General features: G+C 34.5%; 2 protein-coding genes across 2 annotated transcripts; one reads left to right on the top strand and one right to left on the bottom strand.

Moving 5' to 3' along the window:
• Positions 1 to 7,008: 7,008 nt before the first annotated feature.
• LOC141600284 (PX domain-containing protein EREL2-like) lies at positions 7,009 to 13,750 on the top strand. Its single transcript, XM_074420481.1, has 10 exons — positions 7,009 to 7,480; positions 8,253 to 8,369; positions 8,827 to 8,925; positions 9,085 to 9,171; positions 9,361 to 9,469; positions 9,800 to 10,560; positions 10,820 to 10,984; positions 11,074 to 11,322; positions 13,032 to 13,241; positions 13,354 to 13,750. Exons 1-10 carry the CDS (start codon positions 7,388 to 7,390, stop codon positions 13,588 to 13,590), a joined length of 2,127 nt encoding a protein of 708 aa, XP_074276582.1. The 5' UTR covers positions 7,009 to 7,387; the 3' UTR covers positions 13,591 to 13,750.
• Positions 13,751 to 14,187: 437 nt separating this feature from the next.
• On the bottom strand, positions 14,188 to 19,902 carry LOC141600285 (adenine phosphoribosyltransferase 5-like). Its single transcript, XM_074420482.1, has 7 exons — positions 19,448 to 19,902; positions 19,148 to 19,258; positions 16,534 to 16,626; positions 16,038 to 16,187; positions 15,865 to 15,923; positions 14,894 to 14,964; positions 14,188 to 14,578 (listed from the first exon to the last, which is right to left on the bottom strand). The coding sequence occupies exons 1-7, from the start codon at positions 19,536 to 19,538 to the stop codon at positions 14,506 to 14,508; spliced, it is 648 nt and encodes a 215-aa protein (XP_074276583.1). The 5' UTR covers positions 19,539 to 19,902; the 3' UTR covers positions 14,188 to 14,505.
• Positions 19,903 to 24,096: the final 4,194 nt, after the last annotated feature.

Raw genomic sequence — 24,096 nt, 5'->3', positions numbered from 1 at the left:
AAAAGAGAGTTTTTTCGAGCGATTCTAGAGCGTCCACATCATCAAAAATTAATTTAGGAAAGTTTTATAAATAATATTTTCCACATAAAAAATAAAGTGGAGAATCTTTTAATTATTATAATATCTATATTTCCTATTTTATATTCATGAGAAGTTTCTAATTTTTATATAAAAACTTTGACATTTCATTTGGCAAAAAAATGTCGTTATAAAAATTATGAAGATACTATAATCAGATTCGTGGTAAAAAAATGCTTTCATTAGAGTATAGATTTCATATGATTTGCACATATTAAAGTTGATGTACTTCTTAGTATGTTATATGTCCCACATTGAAAAACAATGTTAGTGTGGTGATTATAATACGTATAAATTATAGAATTGTCCCATATCGAAAGATTAACATAAGGTGGGTGATCCTATGATTATAAATAGAAGTCATCATTGGAACCTATATACCAACCAAAAACCTTTTGAGTCTCTTAAGAATTATTTTGGAGAGCTCTTAAGAGTTTATATCATTATATTCACAGTATGATATATATATTTTCTATATTATGTATTATATTCAAGTGATGTTTATAATCTTTATATAAAAACTTATACATCTCATTTGCCAAAAAAGTATTATAAAAAAATTATGAAAATTATATTATAATAGATTCTTGGTAAAAGAAATGCTAGCATTAGAATATAGTACAGAGTATCATATTATTTGCATATATTTTTAATTATGATAAAAAATTAAAAACAAACGTACGAATATTAATAAATAGTACTACCTCCATTCAAAACCAAATACAACATTTTCATTTACACACTTGCCAAGACACAAATAACAACGTAAATATCTTTAAGTTTACAATATAAAAGATTTAAAAATTTGATATTCTCATTGAACTTTATAGGTGAATCAAATAAGATCTCACGTGACCATATTTTGTCTTACATATTGCAAGGAATCGTAAAGATTATATTCGTTCATGAATAGTGTAAAAAAAGGAATGTTGTATTTGGTCTTGAATCGAGGAAGTAGAGTGTTTGCTCATTATTATTAACCCGGGTTAGATGTCGAATTATGTGCGAAAAAGATGGTACATTTCTAAGTATGTTGTTTGTCCCACATTGAAAAATATGTTGGTGTGGTGAATATATTACGTATAAATAATAAAATTGTCCCACATCAAAAGTTTAACATAAGGTGGTGATCATATGATTATAAATAGAATGCATTCATAGAACCTAAATACCAACCCAAAACCTTTCGAGTCTCTTAAACATTGTCTTGAAGATCTCTTAAGAGTTTATATCATTATCTCCACGGTATGATATATATATTTTTTATTTTATGTCCAAGGGATGTTTATAATTTTATATAAAAACTTATACATCTCATTTAGTAAAAAAGTAACATATTTTTTTTTTTGAAAAATTATATAATTAGATTCAAGGTAAATAAATGCTAGCATTAGAATATAATATCATATTATTTGCACATATTTTAATTATGATAAGAAGTTAAAAAAAATGTACTATACGAATATTAATAAATAGTATAGTATTTGCTTATTATTATTAAACTGGGTTAGATGTCGAATTAGGTGCGAAAAAGACAGTGTATTTATAAGTATATTGTTTGTCTCACATTGAAAAATAATGTAGGTGTGGTAAATATACTACATATAAATAGTTGAATTGTCCCACATTAGAAGATTATCATGAGGTGAGGTATCACATGATTATAAAGAGGAGTCATATTTGAAACTTAGGGGTATCAACCCAAAATCTTTTGAATCGCTTAAATATTATAAAGGAAAATATTTTGCATTTGTTAGTACATTTTATTGCTTCGCCAATTACATCTTAAAAGCCGTGTTAGGAAAAAAATGTAATTTAAATCATATCATTTGTACATATTTTAATTATGATAACAAATGGAAAAAAAAAACTTACGAATATAAATAGATAGTATAGTATTTTCTCATTATTAAATCGGGTTGGATATCGAAATAGGTGCAAAAAACATGGTGTACTTTTTCGTGTGTTATTTGTCCCACATTGAAAAATAATGTAGGTGTGGTAAATATACTACATATAAAAAGTTGAATTGTCCCACATCAGAAATTTATCATAAGGTGGGTGATCCTAAAAATTAATTTAGGAAAGTATCATAAATAATATTTTTTGATGTAAAAAATAAAGTGGAGAATCTTTTAATTATTATAATATTTATTTCCTATATTATATTCAAGTGATGTTTCTAATTTTTATATAAAAACTTTTACATTTCATTTGGCAAAAAAATATCGTTAAGAAAATTATGAAAATTGTTATGAAATATTACACTGTAATATTATATGGATGTCCATATCTTAGAATACTCTAGAATATATTGTATTATGGAAACTATGTCCCATTGTATTGTATATATATACCCTTCATAATAGAATAAGAATACAGTTTTATCTCCCTCCATTCTCTCTAACTTTCTCTCTACAATCTCTTGTCTTTATTTCACAACACGTTATCAGCACGAGTCTTAACCGACTGAGCGTAAAGGAATTAATAGTCTTAATTTGTTCATACTAGATCTGATAATCAGGAGGTTCATATCAGATCTTATTATTTTATTCCGTTAATTAAGGTATGTTTTCCTTATACTCTGTGATTATTTAATGAGATCTGATTACTAGTGCATGCTTATCATATATGAGTAATTATTAGTATTTCATATGAACCTAAAGAATTTAATGCACGTTTTGTACGTATACCCCCGAGATAAATTAAAGTATGTAGTTCCATAAATTACGTTTCTACGGAGTAATTCTTAGATACTGTACGTTTTCGTTATTTGTTTGTTTTGACGAATTATTGCATCTGGTAATAATAAACTTTTCAAGATTCCATTCAAGAATGTTAAGCACTATCCATTAGGAGTTCAATTGTATAAATTCATCAGTGTTTTTTGTAAGATCATAAGTTCCAAATTTTCTAATCTTGCGTAACTTGCTAGTTGCTACGAGATCACACATCACTTGTTTAGTTTTACTAATTATTGGTGATACATTCTCAATTTTATTTTATTGGTGATTACACTTGAATTTCACATGTATTAAAGGGATTTCTCAACTATATAAGAGATTTATGAGTGTTGCGAAATATATTGTCGGACCTGAAATTTCATATACATGGTCTAAATTTGAAAAAGGGACATATTATATAGTTTTGGGCCTGAAGTTCCAAAAGAGTTATAAGATTAGAGATATGTCCATATCAGAATTTTGGCCCAAGTTCAAAGTTTTGAAGGTGTATAATAATTTTACACCGTCTCATCAGTACAATATATTCATATTGTATAAGTGTAAGTGGACAGAAGTTCACGTGTAAATGTTAGTGGCCAGAAGTCCACGTCTATGAGAATATGAACCGCTGTTGAGTTTAAAGCGGTCTTTATGAAAGGCAAATTTATTATTTGCGACTTGATTCTTGTTCACATGAAGTTGAACAGTATAATGAGATATGAAATTTGATCCATTCTTTGAAGTTGAATGTGACATCTCATAAAGACTCTGTTTGTAACACAGATCAAGAAAATGGCGTTATGATAAGCCTAACATTGCGGCCTTAATTGAGCCTAATAATATGGCATTTGATGAGCCAAGTAAAGAAGCCTTAATTGAGCTTAATGATGTGGCCTTATTGAGCCAAATTTGTTCATTGAAAGAAATGAAAATATCTCATGAAAGTGAATATTTCATGAAAGGTCATATGAAAATACTCAAAGAGGAATATATTCCCTATTGGAATATTGATGAGTCTTGCCTACATTTATGAGACACCTATTGTGTCCTATTGTTACATCATTTATTCGGTTGAATGAAGTATTGTTAACCACAAGATTAACATGAGAAATATAGTCAACTAAAAATGTGGCGTGTGATAAGTTAAATTATTGAACACAGCCAATTCTTTTAAAAGATTGCCATTGATTGTGGGCAAACTAAGAAAGTTGACATGAAATGATTTAGATGTGACAAATTAAAGCCATCCGGGTTCTTACTATACCCGTTTTGATAAACCTTGAGTTTATCTTCAAGAAAAGATAAGTCTTTGAAATTCTCTCGTGTAGAAATGTTATTAAAGGCAAGACACTATACCGAGATTGAGTATGTATGATGTTGGAGATCTAAACACTACTCGATATTGAATAAAGAACTTAAATGTTCGTGTATGGATTGACATTATATTGAGAGTAATCACATAATGATTTTTCTGAGTAGTTCCCGTGATTAAAAATCACATTCAGATTTTTATATAAAATCGTTTATCTCTTAAATTGGGCATTGTAAATCAGCACATTAAAAATCCAACTGCATTACACATTTCTTCCAGAAATATCTGTTATTTTACAGAGATGCCCATATAAATTCTCATCGATGATATGAGAAATTGAGATCTAAGGTGGTTATGATAAATTTTGGACTATAAATTGATTATAGTTTTTACCACCTTAGGGGGAGAAATGTGAGTTAAAAGCTGGTAAAAATAAATATGATCCCATACTGAACCAGAAGTTCAGAGAAATGTTATACATTAAATTCATTGAGTAGAGGTTTTTGAATTTGATATAACAAAATGTTTTACCAGAAAATAATACAAGTACACATTAAGTGTAGTATAATAAAAGTCAAGATGAATTGACGGTTCCAATGAATGTGAAATAGCAAGTTCAAGCAGTTGGTATGATATATAATTGCTATATTTGAAGTGTCCCTGAAGTGACACGATATCTGAAGGATAATAGATGGCTTAAATAAATATAATGGTACCACATACATATTCAGATTCAGATATCATTAAACAGTACTGATATCATCAAGTGATGATGGAATTATATCGATATATTTATGGAACCTACATACATTTGCGCGCAATATTTTGTGGACTCGATGATAGGGATTTTATATAAGTCCATTTTGATAGTCGACATATAATCAATGATTATAAATGAGCTCATGGACTAGAAGTCCAGTTATTGACCTGAAGTCAATCCAAATTATGAATATTGGAAAGAAAACTGATCAGTTTGCATTTTGAGTCATCATCATGTGCATATAGAGGGTAAGTTCATCATTGCATCTTAGTTTTAATATATACATTATTAGTATTATTGCATATTTGTAGAATATGTTATTTAGAATTTTGTTTAATATTATATGCATGCACATGTTTCATAATATAATTTTGAATATATAAGTTGGAAAGGAGAAATATATTATGATATACTCCTTTGAGGATAACTCCCTATAGGAGCCTCTTATAAATGATCATCAATTGTTAATGGTTGATCAATTGAGTTATTGAAAACTCTTGATGAAATATATAAACCTCTACAATACGATTGAAAGATATCGTGATTAGTTTCAAAATGGAACATCAAAACTCCTATAGAGTTTATTTGAAAAGTTATTGTCTCAACTTGAAGTTGAGTATATTGGAATTTTAGATTTGAATGAGCTTTTTGCTAAACATGTAAAATTAGCTTATGGTCCAGAAGTACCATAACGATTAAAATAATGTAGTTAAAATCTACAATGAAAAATGTCAATCCATACATATATGGTTTAGCAAAGAAAATCGCTCAAAGGTATTGGATGAATTATTCAATAATGATCGGATTCATTCTCTTGAAGACAATGAGTTCAAGAAGGAAAGTTACACTCTTTTTCCCTTCAACTAGGTTTTTTGTCCCAATGGGTTTTTCCTAACAAGGTTTTTAATGAGGTAGCACGATAAGCGCATTATTACGCTATAGTCATGTCATCGTGATTGTTGAGATGACAATTGTTTTAGATACATAATGTTATGTCATTTATTGAGGAGAAAGTATATTACTATTGCGGAAGTATTAATTGAAATGAAGACCCAAGAGTTATTCTGGAATGACCATATCCAGATTATGATATCCGAAGAAATATGATATTGAAGTTAACAAGAATTTCTATTAATTGAAGATGTCAAGTTTATCAATTACGATGAATTATAGTATAATTCAACGATGGAGAAGTTACATCAAAGTATGGATCATTTCAAGTTATATCAAGTTATGTAATCACCAGGGGGAGTAAACACGCGCTGTACTCTTTTTCCTTATCCATGGTTTTGCCCCACTGGGTTTTCCATGGAAAGGTTTTAACGAGGCGGCTATTATTATGCGTGTTTGAAGATTATTGTACTATTTTCCTTTCTAGCGTTTTTCCCATAGGGTTTTTCTAGTAAGGTTTTTAACGAGGCATCTTCTTCAGCGATGGACATCCAAGGGGGAGTGTTATGAAATATTACACAGTAATATTATATGGATGTCCATATCTTAGAATACTCTAGAATATATTGTATTATGGAAACTATGTCCCATTGTATTGTATATATATACCCTTCATAATAGAATAAGAATACAGTTTTATCTCCCTCCATTCTCTCTAACTTTCTCTCTACAATCTCTTGTCTTTATTTCACAACAAAAATAACATAATTTGATTCGTGGTAAAAATGATATCATTAGCAAAAAGATTTCACATAATTTGTACATATATAAAATTGTGTACTTCTTAGTATGTTATATGTACCACATTATATTGAAAAATAATGTAGGATTATATAAAAATAATAGAATTGTCTCACATCGAAAAATTAACATAAGATATGGTAGTCTTATGATTATAAATATGAGGCACCCTTGAAATTTAGGTACAACATCTTTTGTGTCTCTTAAATAAGATGCTTTGACTTTTGATCATATCTAAATAAATGATTAGACATAAGATGTAAATATTAAGACCTTATAACCATTTTTTGTTACTAAGTTAATTACCCCGTTGCAACGCACGGGCATCCAAACTAGTTAATCATTATATCAATGTTCTAAAAATATACCCGTGCAATTTTGCACGGGTTGAAAACTAGTAATAATAATAATAATAATAATAAATAAATCATATTGTAGATGTTACAAATCACTTATTGTGTGAGTCATCCTAGTTTGATTTTGGTTTAATTAGCAAACCCCGAAATCACGTCTTCTTCAATTCAATAGCTTATCATCGAATATTGTTTGCTTCAAATCACTTTCCTTTCTTAAATTGTTTTGATCAACTGTTCATAGAAACACTACACTACCACATTAAACAACAAGCATACTTGACCAACTCAAGCCCAGAAAAAAAATCATCCACATCTCTTTCAATTGATCCGATCACTCACAAATCTTATGAATTGAAAAGGTTTTGACTGATTTTTCATTAATTTCAACTCAATTAGGATCCCCCCTTTTAATTTGATCACTTTTTTCACTCAAGAACCCTAAAAAAATAGGAGGGTTTGAGATCAGATGATCAGGGGAAGAAGTCCTCCTAAGCATAGGCATGATGGGACCTCACCTCTTCCCTTGGGCATGGATTGGAGCCCTCCTCCTAAAAAATTGGTACTTCATTTTATCCTCTACATTTGGTGGTTTTGCAGTTCCAATTTTATTAATTTGAATGCTTTTTTTTTGGTAATTTGGATAGATGTGATGGTAGTTTTAGTTGGTTTTTTCAGTAATGTGGTAATTGAGCTGATTATGTTGATCAATTTTGTGGAAAGATTGTATCAGTGGTTGGATTAGTTGAATGGTAGTAATTGTTATATAGTTGGTTGTTGACCAATGTGCTAATCGGAGTTCGCAAACTTGATCAGTTTTTGTGGAAAGACTTTTTCTTTTGGATTGTTGACCAATGTGCTATCTGAGCTCACTGATCTGATTATAATGGGATAAATTAGATGATTTGTTTGGTTGGTTTTCGTCTTATATCTGTTTATTGAGCTTATGTTTATGTCAAATATGTTGATTGGTTGGAGGCTTGGAGCATTTGATTTTGATTGGATGAGTGGGGTATAAGGCAGGGATGTTCGAGGGATAGTGTTGATCGATTGAGGACATGACCCCAATGATGCTAATAATGTGATTGTTTTGTTGTGTCTCAGGCTTGAAATTTCAGTGAATAAGTTAATAGTTGCTGCTCATTTTTCACTCTCTGTCTCACTAAAATATAGTGGAAACTACACATAGAATAGATTTCCAGTATTCGTCACCATCTCAAACATAGCTGGGTTGCAAAGGCGTTGATTTACTCTAAGAATCATCAAAATTTATATCTTCTAGGGGTATTTATATGTACTATGTAGTGCTTGCTGACATATTTCTTTGCATGTAGAATGGTCGAGATACTATATGGCCGCATGATCCTCGCAGTGGATGGAGTTACTGTGTTACTATTCCTTCTTGGGTTGCACTTCCAAGATCAAGATCAAGTGCTTCGGATCCAGTAGTGGTATGGAAATCGAATGTCCTCCAATGTTTTTTTTTTCTGAGGGTTTGATGTATTTTTTTTCCTGTTAATTATGTCCTCTTCTTGACTGTTTTAGACTTAACTGAACAACCATGATTCCCTAGTTATGGCTTGTATGCTATTCACTATAACTTTATAAACAATTCATGATAAGAAGCAAATGGAGACAAACTTTCTTCTCCTCCTTCCACTGCTCCTCTCGTTTACTCTTCTTGTTCAGCTCCCTGCGTTACGTTTTATAGATTATTATTATAATGGTAAACGATTCCTTGGAGTAACGAGAGAAGAGTAAACGAGAGACCTCGAATTATGAGATGGAATATTGTATTTCTGTACTTAGAAAATTAAATCATTGATTTGGAAGGCTATTTCTGGTCAAGTCCACTTGTGAATGTATAATATGATCCCTCTGCTGAATTTTATTCTTTCGCGTATATAGTTTTACAGGGTCCAAGTGGGTATTCAATCTCCTGCTGGAGTTACAACTATACGTGGAGTATTACGAAGATTTAATGACTTTCTTAAGCTATTTTCCGATGTAAGCAAATTATCTAAATTATTTTACTGTCATCAGTTACTATTTTAATGTGATTGACGTTAAAAATACTTAAAAAAACTTAACAGTGACGAAGTAGTCTACTTGAAGAATGCTATGCCTTTATCGTATGCATCTTATTCTGGTTTTCTACATTTGCAGCTTAAAAAGGCCTTTCCTAAGAAGAGTCTCCCTTCTGCTCCTCCTAAGGGACTTTTACGTATGAAGAGTAGGACACTCTTGGAAGAGGTTTGTGCTTTAAGCCTCTAACTAGTCACTCTGTTGAACTGCATGAATCCTTGAAGTTGAGAGTTGAAACCAGTGAGCCTTACTGGGTTGACTTGGTGTAGCTTTTTTTTCCAATATCTTTTTGGTTCTTTCTTATGGTTGACATTGTTGCATTTTAATTATTTTATCGTAGTTGCTCTCTGATTGCAGCGAAGGTGTTCTCTGGAAGATTGGATGTCAAAGCTTCTTTCAGACATTAATATATCTAGGAGTATGGCTGTGGCATCTTTTCTTGAACTTGAAGCCGCGGCAAGGACCTGTGAGTAATTTGTTAACCATGTTTCATTATTTTGTACTGCAACCAACTGCTTCTCTTAATTATGTTTGTCCAAATTGGTATTTAGTAAACTCTAGCATTTGTGGACATCAGACTGCTATTTAATTTTGTGCGTCTCATTCATCATGGGTGATACGGAAACTGCCTCCCTGTGTTTTTAGCACAGGGTAAGACAGTAAGGTTGCATACGTCCAATCCTCACCCCCACCCCCACCCCTATCCCGCAAGTAGGAGGTATTAGGGTACTGTTGTTATTGTACTCTATTGCTTTTTTTCTTATACTGGACCTATATTATTGGTTATCATTGTCAGCATATGAAGAAGCAGATCAGCAACCCTCGGAAGTGAAACCTTCTTCTTTGAGCAGTACATCTTCAGGTCACATATTAACCGCCCTTGCTGGTAGTTCATCAGTTGCATCAGATTATGGCAGTGTGGATTATGGTAGTGACACTGCCTATGAGACATCTGAACTTGGAAGTCCGAGTTTTGGAAGGGATGATAGCTCTGAAGTTGGTCTAGAAGGGTTGAGTCTGGATGAAGAACTACCAGATTCTATCGATAAGTTGGTTCAATATAGCATGTCTAATATTGACGAAGGGTTGTTAATGGGAGAGAGTATCATGGATCAATTGGAAGCCTTCAAAAAGTACAAGGGGACAAATAAACAAATAACCGATAATGGGAGTGCTTCAAAGTCAGTTTTACCAGTTGATAAGGTTGAAAGCTTGTTCGAATCAGAGCGTGGAAAGGTAGTCGTCCATCATACTCGTAAACCTTCAAATGAGAGTATAGGAAGTGATTTAAGTTCTCATAAAGGCAGTGAAATGTCAAATTTGTGGGCCGTTAACTTGGTTGGTGAAACATCTCTTGATGCTAGTGCAAGAACCATGGGGAGTCCTGGTAGCCCAGAAGTGCAGTTTCATATAGCTCTCCCGAGAGATCAGCAGCCAAAGCTGGATAGGATTCTTACCAGCATGCAGCGAAGATTAGTGACTGCAAAAACAGATATGGAGGATTTAATTTCAAGACTTGATCAAGAAGTAGCTGTCAAAGAATACCTTACTACCAAGGTATTTTTTAATGTTATGCTAGTAGTGTTAAAGTAGCAAAGTGGTCACCTAACTGGCTGTGCGAACAAGTATTTGACGCAATTATTGACCCACATGTGTTTAACACTGGGGTAAGGTTGTGTACCTCCGAAACCCACCCCTTCATACCCTGCCACTGATTATGCTATTGAGATTCGCAGGACTCTTTTCCTACCTTTAATTTATCTCATACACCAAATTGATTTTTCGTGACGAACACCCATCCTTCTGTTTTCTACAGGTCAAGGATTTGGAAGTCGAACTTGAAAGCACTAAAGAGAAGAATAAGGAAACACTTCAGCAAGCTCTTTCACTTGAAAAGGAGAGAATCACAAAAATGCAGTGGGATATGGAGGAACTGCGCAGAAAGTCGCTAGAATTGGAATTGAAGTTGAAGTCTCAAGAGGTTCATTTTTCATATTTTCTGACCTTTCTACAAGGATATTTATTTTTACTTGATTTCTTGATGCAATATTTTACTGATAACTTTGACAGGATGGCAAGTTCGCATCTGACTCAATGAACCTGAAGTCATCTGCTTTCCCTGAGAAGAATGACCTCTTGCGTGAGCTGGAAGCAACTAAAGATGAGCTTAATATCTTGCTTAAGCAACATGAAGAGCTGGAGGTGAAATCTAAGTCAGACATTAAAGCTCTTGTCAAAGAGGTTAAAACTCTGAGAAAGTCTCAGAATGAACTAATGCAGAAGCTCGACAAATCATTAACGGAAAAATCTGATATGGAGGTGAGTTCCATGCTTCTTTTGTAGTAAGATGATGAGTTATTTCTTCTGTTTCAATATGAGTTCGTAGATATTTTTTATTTTGCCGTCTTCTTCATGTTTATTTTCCTCCATATCCCTTGTTAACATGTGGAATATGGGATAAAACAAAATGACTGTCCAAATATATTGTGAACTTGTGAAGTGGGTATCGGTCGATGCCGTTCTCCACGCACTGTCTTTTCAATACATGGATAAGATTGCATAATTCTTCGTCCTACCCACGTAGGCAGGACTAGGTTAATGTTTTAGCATTCATGACTAGTACGCTATATTAGACATGTTATCTATAAATTAGTTAATTCAAGTTGGACAAACAATGGAGTCCAAAATTTGATCAAGTGGTGTAAACTAACTTTAGATGAATCTTGAAGTGAGAAGTTATGAGCTCTTAAGTTTTGTGAAGAATTCATGTTACTGAAACCACCCTCTCATGGCATAAAGATATTAAATCATGCTTGAATCTTTCAGAGATAAAGTCCTAATATACGAGTAGAATATGTGTCTCACATAGTAACAGTAAATCATCTTTTACAACTTATTCACATAGTGCGAAGGTTTAAGTCTTATCAATTTACATATATTCTCTCATAGCATATACTCTCCTTCCTCAGTCTCCCTTCAAAGTGATTCTCTTTCTTGTCAAGTTCGTCCGTTCACTGAACAGGCAATCACCAGTCCGCCACTGTCATTTTAAAGAGGACCACCACCGTCATCATCAAGTGGATCACTAAGAGCATCATTTATCTATTCACTTGGATATAAAGACCTTAATAACTGCTGAACACCATTACCCCCATCCACATCGCCAATACATTCACTGTCAACTTAAGTAGAGCTGTCATAGGTTATACGTCTCACCAGAAACTCAGAAATCTAATGGACAAAAATATGTGAGTTGATTTCGTTTTCAAGGTGTGGGGTGGGGTTATTATTTGGATGGGTTAGTGTGACCCGCTTGGCTATTACTGCTTAGTGTGACCAGTTTGAGACCACTTTTAATCAATGTTCTAATTCTGGTTACTCAGCAGCATGCTAGGTTGCCTGCATGTTATTCGTTCTTTATTGATACAATTGATAGAAATTCGACTATTCTTGACTTCTCTTCATAAAAATGTTGCCATTTGAGTTAGCTGTAGTGTGGAGTTGTCTATCCAAACAATGTATGCCTTGAGGCTTTTCTTCAACAACTACTTTTGAGTTTTGACTAGAATAGTATGTAGTAAACCTAGGTTATATATCTTTTAAACATAAACTACCTTTTAGTGCTAGTTTCTTGCAGACTGTACTATGTGTAGTTCGTTTTGATGCTTTGTAATTTGGTTATAACTCACTGGCTTTTACGCCTACTTGTCGAGAAAAAAGAGCAAAAACTATGTAGTTCTTTTCTGGTGCTGTAATTCGTTTATAACGCGCTGGCTTTTTACGTGTGAATAAACTACTTATTTCGAGAAATGAAAATAATATTTTAAAACATTCTCATTCATGTTAATTCATCTAGTGTCGCCGAGCTTGTCTAAGATGGTTTTCCAAAGCTCGTATTTTAATTTGCGATGATACCTTATCCACATGTTTGTCTTCTTTTCGAATGGACCCCAGCTTATGTTAGAGTCTTAGAGATTTTACTTTGTTTCGTCATTTTAACTTCACTGAGATGTGTCTTTCATTTTCAGCAACTTTTGCAACAAGAAATGGAGCGAAGTGGGGATGCCTTGGCTGCAAGGAGCAAGCTGTTGCATGATTGTCAAACTCTTCAGAGTCAGCTCCAGGAGACTAATATTAAGTTTGTACAGAATAATGTTACTTATGATTCTTCCTCGATATCTGCGATTTTTGATCTCTTGACTGAATCTGACAAGCAAATAGGTCGTCTTCTGGAAGAGGTACTTTTTTTTTTCCTGTTGAAATTGCCTCCTTTGCTCTCAAGTATTGTCTCATGATATTCACTTCCTAGTTCCTAACAGTACTAATTTTGAGTTAAATTTAATCTTGCAGACTCAACATTTGATTCCCAAGGTGGATACAACATTAACTGAAAACGTGGACGACTTGAAGAAGATAGATGGTGAGTTGAGGCTTTTATTGAGAGATTTATTTACGAGTAACGCTAAATTGAGGAAGCAAGTAAATCTTTTTATTGGATCCGCTCTTCAAATCCAGAATTCTAGCATTGAAGGTGGTAAGGATACTCTCTCAATTGAAACTGTATTAAAACATCTTTTAGAAACTTGACATACTGGTCATAAAGCTGTGTACATTTTTCACTTCTTTGTGTAGCACCAACAATTTTCCTTAGATATTGTTGATAATAGCCTTTTTACATGTAATTTCGACAGGTTACATGAGATACTAGTCTTTTGGAATTAGTTCCACTTGATTGGTTGATGATGTATTAACTATCTTTTTTTTTTTTTTTTTTTTTAATTTTTATTTTATTTTATTACGGAACCTCTTTAACTTCAAGGAACGATTTGAATAGAATGAGATTATGAGAGGAACTCAAAGACTGAGACACAAATTTTGAGATGATTGTGTTCTTTTCCTCCCCATCAGATTGATTAATCTTCAGACACAAGAATTTTTCATCAAATGAAGCTGGTTGTTTCCTACTCTTGGTTATGTACACAGTAGTAAAATGAAATATACAGAAATGGCTCACTGGTTGGTAATTATTGTTGTCAAATGTGAAGACTCGTTGCGCCGTTGATTGAAGTTTTCATTCAAGAATACAATGTTCTTTTTTGGTGTTAAGGTCTTCTTCAATTACATTTCTCAATTTCAACCTCTAAATATCCAATGTATTACGGAGTAGTAATTTAAGTTCTGCAATAGTACGGTGCAAATTAGACAATTTTAAAAATGGAGAACTGACATTGTTGAAATATTCAAAGGCTTATTAGCTACCATTAAACTGACAGATCTCTGACAGTTTTAAGGGGACTAAACTCTTGTTGAAATTATTACTACAGTCAATATGGAACAAATAAGCAGCATGAATTGAATAAGCTAAAGTCTATATTGAAAGAACCCGCGCTTCCCATTAGGCAAGGCCTTGGGGATCCAATTGCCTACAAACCCGTTTCTCCATTTATCGTATCCAATTGGATTAACAGAGGAGTTTGGTTTTGGAGGTCTCTTGTAATTTGATCAAACTGACAGTGCTAAATCATTACTTTCTCTCCGATTCACGTCTAAACTCTGTTTCTCATTTGGGTTTGACCTGCAGATCCGAGACAAAATGATTAAACTGTCGTTCAGTAGTTAAAATTTACCCTGGTAGTCCATATTATTTGCATGCATACTAATGGTCTCTTATGAGTTTGTTAGTGTACGTTAACAGGCAGCAATATTTGTGTAACATTAATTGATCTACGGAGTACGAGAGAAAGAGACAAGAAATAGGTACAGATTGTTTTCAGATCTGTAGTTCATAACTATGAAAAGATCTTACATGGAGGAATGGTATTTTGGCAACTTTGGAGCATAATCGTGGGATGGAAATTCACAACATTTATATGAAAGTTTTTGTATCTACCTTAAACAGCAGTCATCAAGTCTTGGTTCCACGAGAACATAAAGCGCCTTACTGCTCATCTTAAACTTACCCTGAAACATGCAGATGGCCAAAAGATAACGAGTAATCAGACCATGCATCGTACTCTTTATTCTGGATAATTCGAACACATCCTTAGGCCAAGGATAACTAAGTCTGACATTCTGATTTTGACTCTTTACATAACCGTTCAAAACTGCTATAATCACATCGCGGGCCAACTAATTGGATAATTTTCATCATTGAGACCCAAAAAAATTCATTGAGATCTCATCATCCTCACAGTTGAAGGTATGCAACAGTATGCACTTGTAATTCCACAAATACTTAAAGCCAGATTAACACAAAAGTTACTGTAAAACCGCTTGTTATTTGTTAATACCCAAATGCACTACTAAGGTAGTTATTAATAAGTTACTCCGTATCAACCTCTTTTACAGGCGTATTTGGCTAAGTAACGGGGCGGTTTAGAATAGGTTAGTGCAGAACCACCTCAGACGAGAGTTTTTGTTGTAGTTTAAGGGCGACTTTTAATCAATGTACCCAAATTGTGGCAAAACCATCTTTTAGTGCCGAACAGCAATGTAGCATACATGAACCATAAACCACATGAGGAAACACCATCTATTATAAGAAATCATCAGTTCAAGCTGGTTCCCACCATTTTCGAACCTAGTGGAAAGAGGTCAATATGTTGTACTCCCTCTCTCCCGGTCATTTGTTGTCATATTCCATTTTGGGGTGTCTAAGTCAATTGTTGTCCTTTCTATTTTAAGAATGAACTTAATGAACAATTTGATCATTCACACTCAATTTGTTCCCCTTGTCATTTAGTAATTGGTCCCCTCTACTTTCCTTGGTCTTTGTGCCAAAACCAAAGGACATCAATTGACCGGAACGGAGGGAGTATAAAATACGCACCAAAATAAAAGTAGCATTAGTAACACAATTACCTTAACTTCAGGCAACCCAATTACACAGGCACATTCAACGACTTCAGCACCAACTCGCTCTACAAAATCAGCCATAAATGGTTTTGTAACATGTTAGCCTTTCTAAGCAACTATTTTCCAGTGGCAAGAAAAAACCGATATGTAACTAAGTCTGGAATGAAAACAGAACCTACCAAGAAGCCTGATTGCTGCACAGAGAGTACCACCTGTCGCAACAAGATCATCGATTATCAAGGCACGCTCCCCAGGCTGTACATCACCAACGTGCATCTCTAGACAGTCCGACCCGTACTCGAGGTCATATGATTCCGAAATTACTTCCCCTATTAAGCAAAAATTTATAAGAACTGTTATGATTACGTGATAAGATACTTCTACTTGTTAAGTTGATAGTCATTGGTTTTCAGGTTTAGATAGAGGTCATCATACTATAAATATGATGCTTATTCATACAACAAAACAACACGACTGCAATCTTAAGAGAATTGTTGTTCCTTTTAATATTCTTGGCAGATATACTTTTAGTAAGGAAACTCAAATTATGGGATATTTGTATTCCCGAGTTCCGCTTATTACTGATGATGTTTAACAACTTATTTGTCATTCAAAACTAGAATGGATCGAAGGTTATCAAAGACAATAATATATAATGTTGCTTACTGGACTTACCAGGTAATTTCCTTGGTTTACGTAAAGGTACGAACTTTGCCCCGATGGCCAGAGCAATTGGTGGACCAAAGAAGAATCCTCGAGCCTCAATACCTAACAACATAGAATTTGTAATTGTAACACAAAGCTCCTAAACCTCAGTGATTGCAATAAACTACACAATTTTTGGGAAAACTCGAGATCCATGATATTTATTCAGTTATACTGATGGACACATCCTACATCACAGCCAGGGGATGATTCCAAGGCACTTATTATCGGTGAAATTGTCTAGAAAACACTCAAACAGTAACAGCTTAAATACTCTCAAAAGATAACAGTGAAGGTTTCTACCGAGTAGATGGATTTGTGGACACTTTTCAGCGAGCAGCTACGAAATGCCACTATAAAAAGATGCAAAATTTTCATCACACAGGCCAAACATACAACACATGGACATAGCGTAGTAATCTTTGATGGATAAATGTTCCAAGAAAAATACATCTTTATAATCCGAAAGAGGGTATACAAATGGGACAATCATTTTCATCATCTTCTGACCCTTTACTGGGATTAAGGATGTGTTATTGTTGTTTTACAACTTAACTTAGGAAATATATATATTTAAAAAAAAGAAAAGAAAACAAGACAGAAAAAGAAGTGAATATAAAATCCATTGAATAATCCAAGTTGTCCTTGAGTCAGTAGCCATTATATGTTGAAAGTGAAGATATTAGTTGCAGTATCAAGGATTGATTGTCTCTTAGATGGACCCATTAAATATATTTGTTTTTGCCGAAAAAACAAGATTAATGAAAAGCCATTAAAACAGATGTAACGTACTTATCTTTTGGCAAAAGCACACTTTGTGATGGAAAGGAGACAAAGCCATAAAATAGGGAAGTAATAATACAAAATTAACAACATGTAGGCCTAAAGAAACTTTAAAACGGCCCAAATTCCCACATTCTAAAGCACAATAGTATCTCCATATCTCAATATTCAGCGAGCTTCAAGGGGTGATACTCATAATACGAGTTCATATCCGCCAACATCAAAACTGACCTTGTTGGTGGCTCCTTTAACACCAGGAAAAATATTCAGTAAGACTATGTACAACAATGATTTTTTTCACAAAATGACAAAAAAAAATCACCAAAAAGTATTGATTAAATAATCAAACTCAAATTACTTGCGCAACATTGTGTTGAGTTGTGTTGCAGAGCAACCTAAGGTTGTGACACTCCCTTTCTCTCTCCCCACGCCACATGTCAATAGATGATTGGACCTTTTTTTTTCAACTTTAAAAGCAAAATTGATGCAGATTTGTTTCCATTGTAAATGTACAACAAGTTATAACGGCTCTATTTTTTTTTAAAAAAACTTTATTAAAATAAAAAATAATTACATAGATAGTCATAATTTTTCATTCTCTATAAATAGAGACCAATCTTGATATATTTTTGATCACAAAAAAAATCCATATTTTTCCTCTGTAGCTTATAATAACCAAAATACCACATATAACTCCTTAAAAATTAACCATTTCAATAATTATGGATCTTAATGACCTTAATTTTGGAAATACCTCAAATTCTCCACAAAATCAAAACTCACAAAGTTACCCAGCTCAACTCAATAAAAAAAAATCATTTGTTACCCAGCTCAACTCAATGCACTACTTTTGTTACCCAACTCAATTCAATTTTTCTAGCTCAACTCAACTTTTGTTACCCAACTCAACTCAATTAATGTATAAAAGAGAATATAAAAGGTATTTTGGAAATACCTCAAATTCTCCACAAAATCAAAACTCACAAAGTTACCCAGCTCAACTCAATAAAAAAAAATCATTTGTTACCCAGCTCAACTCAATGCACTACTTTTGTTACCCAACTCAATTCAATTTTTCTAGCTCAACTCAACTTTTGTTACCCAACTCAACTCAATTAATGTATAAAAGAGAATATAAAAGGTGGGGTATAGGAAATAGTGAAAAGTAAGTGTTATAAGAATGTTATTGATAAAGTGTCTAACTTAGGAGTAGTGTTATTGAAGTGAAAGAAGAATGAAAAAGGTAAAAATATTAATATAATAATCATAACATTCATATTGTGAAAATTGTTGATGTACATAGTCTAAGTAAGGTAAAACTATTGACCACTAAAGTCCAATTATGCAAACATAATTATTCTTAGGTCAAGTAACATGGCATATTAGCATTTAAGTGATAGTGTCCATCAGCTTCATTCTTTAACCATATACAAAATGCAGTTAGCCTCCCTTAAGACGGATGTATCCTTGTGACATTAGCTCAAATTTTGTACAACATTTGCATGTCCCTTCCATCTCACTTCCTCCCAACCACACACAAACAAGTAATACTCCCTTCCTCTAAATCATTTGTTTACCTTTTTTTTAATCAAAGGTAAACAAATAAACGGAGCGAGGAGAGTATAATAAATTAGAGAAATAAACAGTAGATAGGTGGAAATTTGAGCATGATTTAGTGACCTAAAAATGAGGAGTAAAAAAACAGATGAAAATATAACAAATCTGTAAAAGAAGTAAGAAAACAGCAAGAAAAACAAAATAAGAAAGACAAAACAATTAAAAAGACATGAAAGTATGATACCAGCAACAAGAGAGATATTCATGTCTCTGTATCTGTCAACAAAGATGTCGACTGTATATTTGAAGATTTTGGGGTCCAACAACACTGTTGTTATATCTTGGAACATTATACCTGCCATTATTTCCCAAAATATTATTACAACTACTCCGTATAATAATGTTTTAGAGTATAATATTGTAGGTGTACTACATAATTACACATACACACCCAATTAAAATTAAAGCAAATCCAGCTTGTGACGTCATAAATTAGCCTTAAAATTAAGAATAAGAAAAATGAAGCAAATAAGATAAAGAGTACCTGGTTTAGGGAAGTGAGGGACAACCCTGATGGCTTGAGAAATAGCTTCAAGCCTGGGATCTCCTTTCAACCCATTTTCTGATGCAAACATTTTGTATTTTCTCTCTCTAAACTTGAATGCAAATTTCAAACTTGAAAAACCTCAATTAAATATTTACCATATAGTATCAAAAATGTAGTTGGGTTAAATATGGTATGTGTACTTTCTCTTTCTCTTTCTAAAATTTATGTTGTCTTTGTAGGAGTAATATATATTTGCAGTAGAATCAGAATTTATTCAACTTTATTTGGGATTTCTCTACTAACATAATCAACTTTTTCAGTACTCCGTATATATATTGTAATTTGTGAAAGATCCTCTCGCTTTCTTCTTTAAATTTGTTGGTTGTGTGAGAAAAACAGAGAAGAGAGAAGGGAGGTGTGGTTTAAATAAGCGCACTTTTGTGGACGACTACATTCTTTCACGCTTTACACTTTACACTACACTTTACACTTGCACACATGTTAACCCTCTTTTACTCCCCTACTTGATAACTCCCAACAAAATGTTCCTCATTTTTTACTCAAAAATAAATAAAATACAATTCTTAATTTTAATTTATCTATTTATTTAAAAAACGGAATTTTTTCGTGCTATTCTCAAACTTTGTCGGATTACACAAAGTACCCATTATTTTACACAAATTCTCATTTAAAACAGGCACTATCCGCTTTAAAATTAAAACGGGTCAAATACATACCACATCACATGTCAGGTAGCCTAGAAAATGGCAAAAAAAATTTCTTTATTACCACCATATGGGAGTATTTGACTCGTCTTAAACTTAGGATGGATAGTACCTGTCTTAAACAAGACTTACTGATCTTTTTAAGTTTTTATATATGATACTCTTGGGTTTAGTTTTTTCCTTCGTTCCTATAATACCCTCCGAAACACAACACAAAAAAGCCAAAATCACAAAATGAACCACAATCCAAAAACACATATATACAAACCGCCTCACGCAAAATACATCGACACTCGTTTGATACAAACGATTGACCATACAAACAAGATCTGGTACAGACATTTATCATACATACACAGGCCTAAGACAACAAACTGGGGGCTACCTGCCACCTACCGAACTAAGCACTCCCTATCCTTCCAATCGGAAAAGAAAAGGAGCAACACGAGAAACAGAGGCGTAACAACAGAAGCAGAGGTGGTTACCATGACGGTAACACCACATTCCTGCTCCACGACAAAAAGGAGAATGATGCCTGGCAGATTTTGGATGACATGACAACCGAGAATCGTAACTCAGCATGTTATCCCGACGTTGACCCCCAATCATCAGAATTCAAGGATGAAAGGGAACCATGACATCGGGCGCTACCCCGATGTTGAACCCTAATCACCAGAACTCGAAAACGATCGAAGACAACAACGTGGAATAACACGCCTGTATTGAACCCCACTCATCAAACATCCAAACCTCCGCAGACAACGACCAACGATCGATACCCAATCATTGGCCGGGCAAAGGCCACCAGGGAGAAACAGAACCAAGCATGTAACAAAAAACAGTCGTCTCTCCTCCTCCAGGATCATCCTCATCCTCCGAAACCTCAACAATGGACCCGACAGGTCCCGAGCACTCCCCTGCAATCAAAAGAACAAACAAAAACATCAGCCGAAATTTCGGCATTACGACGTCATGAAATGGACAAATCCAAAAAAAAAAACTGCAAAGCAGAACAAGGGCAATCCCGCCCAAAGCCAACCAAACAAAACAATCTATAAAAACGCACAAAAAACGACTCGCCTTTCTTTTCAAGCAAAAGACGAGTCAAAACAACGACAAACAAAAACGGCACCTCAAGACCCACACAAGGTCCACCAACAACCCAAAATACGTTCCCGATGCAATGGGGTATTTTCTATAACTCAAAAAGGCAATTTCTACGCCAATTTGAGCGCAAACCGGTCAAAATTTCAAAGCGCGACCACAACGAGGCAACGTGATTTTATCATGCCTCAAAGCAACCTAAACTACCAATAAGGTCCATCTCAAAGCAAACTGACTCAATTCAAGCCCAAACGGACGCTTATTTTGTCAGACATGAGACCGTCACAGAAGGCAAAAATTCCCATTTTGCCCACAATACCCAACAAAGGTCCAAAATGGCAAACACGGTCTTTCCCGACTACAATACAACCTAGTGGGACCCATTACCCAAGCAAATAAACTTGGCATTATGAAATGAGACGGTTTCTTCGCCTCACTCACGTTTTTCGAGCATAGGGGACGTAAACGGGGGCCAAAATGCAAACTAAAAGCACCCCTATACTCCTAAACAGGTTTCTAACCTAATGCAATCATCAATTTCACTCGAAATTGTGACACCCCCATACTCCAAGTGCCTTACCAGGACCACTCAGGTATAAAGATGTCACCATCTCGGTTTCCCGAGGTAATGATAATCATAAGTCAATAACGAAACAACGTTTAAATAGTATAAGTTTAGTGAATAAATACAATCCAAAACCAAATGTCCAAAATACGGGTTACAAGTTCCCAAAACAACTGTCTAACCAACTAAATGAAATGTTTGACAACTAGTCAAGCTACAGCGGAAGACTCTATCATCTGAAGGTGACACATCCCAGCTATCCCATGTATCTCGACTCATACCTGCTCAACAACTGCTCACCATCCCCGAATGGATCACCACAGTTTTTAAAACAATAAACGGGGTCAGTACTAATCACACAATTTATATAACTCAACAATACAACAAACAACAGAGCTCAATCGTCACAGATATACTCCGAACTCCATCTTCAACTCCACAATACTGACTACACACTAAAGTGTGTAGTCCTGCCAGAGTACCCATCGCAATAGGTTACTCCTCGCCGCGAGTGGGGAACCGCAGCCGTTCCCACCTAAGCCCCGCTCATCTCCGCCGAGCGATAAACCCAAATCCATTAATGTGCACATCCCTTCTGTGGCGGGTTCCACAGAAGGCGAATAATGGGCGTGAAGCCACTCCCGCAAGTGACTCCACTCAGCCAGGGACGCACCCCGAAGAACACAGACAGATACAATCAACCACAACTACTATCAACAATCAAAACCAACAACCGTCACAATACTCGTATGATAATATTCAACAATTACGAAACACAACCAACACATCATGTGACTAATACTGAGTAGGGAAACCCTACCTGGAATGCAATACAATCAGACGGTCTCAACAGCTGTTATCAAAAGGCCTCCTCTACGAATCCTCCTCCTAACATATAATCATACAATTACTAACAATCATAAAAGACAACAAAACCCCCAAACCCCCAAATTAGGGTTTAAACAACCTTAACGAAATACCATAAAACAGTACGTAGATCTTACCATCGACGCAAGGATCACAAGAATGTAAAGAACGATGAATTCCGACCTCCCAAGCTCCAGGATTTGTCAATAATGCGACGGATGCGAAGTACGTAGGTTGCAATCTCTTTTCAAAGTAATTAAGTTTGTAAAAGCGTTTTATGAAAGTGACGGAAAGGTTTAAATACTAATTCACATTATTAACAAAATCCGACAAAACATTACCCGTAAACCGGGCTACTCGATCGAGTGACTGACGTACTCGATCGACTGCCGCCTACTCGATCGAGTACCAAGGCTACTCGATCGAGTACCAAGGCTACTCGATCGAGTACCAAGGCTACTCGATCGAGTACCCTACAGGTCAGAAACTATTTTAAAATGCAAAACACCCTTACTCGACAGTCGACAGAGTAAGGCCCACTCGATAGAGTACCCCGAGGCTCATAAAACCGTAGTATTACAGTTTTTCCTCCTTAAAAAGAACTTCGTCCCCGAAGTTCAACCCATACTCAAAAACAAACATACTAACTCGATTAAGACACAACAACGTAACTAAGAACTCAAAACAAAACTCCAACCAAACATGAACTCGTAACACCAACTCCACTAACTATTCCTACCTCCACAACATGGCTCACGATACCGTATCAACTACATTATATCTCTCTCAACACTAACTCCATACACTACCAACTACCGTCCACAAACGCTGCTAGCTCCGTAATATATCATTCACTAGCAAATCGAATATCAAGACACTCATAGACATCAAACGGAATGTTACATTCTACCACCTTTAAAAGGAACTTCGTCCCCGAAGTTTACTCACACTCATAACATCATCTTCCAACTGTCAAAACTATCGAACTCATAATCATCATCATGCCATTCATATATTCAACCAACAACATACATAATCATATCATCATTATCCTTTACTACACATCTCACATCCTTCACATGCATGCATCCATCGATTCATACAACACCTTACTATATAGATACACAACACACAAGGTAAACACATAGAGATCCCGACTCATATCCCATGTGACCGGTTCAAAATTGTAGGCCGAGTTCGCGACTTTAGGACGTCTCCCAAGGCTTTGCATTAGCTCCTACAACTTCTACCCCGGGTTCATTTTAATTTGACTGGTCGGGTTTATTTTCTCACTCGGAGTTTTACTTTTCGGTTTCTTGTCGTTAGGAGCACCTAGACCAAAACAATATTTATAACTTCACAAACAACTCTACTATTAGTAAAGA

The sequence above is a fragment of the Silene latifolia genome, chromosome 9 (genome assembly GCF_048544455.1).
Source record: "Silene latifolia isolate original U9 population chromosome 9, ASM4854445v1, whole genome shotgun sequence".
Taxonomy (NCBI): Eukaryota; Viridiplantae; Streptophyta; class Magnoliopsida; order Caryophyllales; family Caryophyllaceae; genus Silene; species Silene latifolia.
This window is presented reverse-complemented; position numbering and strand designations above follow the sequence as displayed.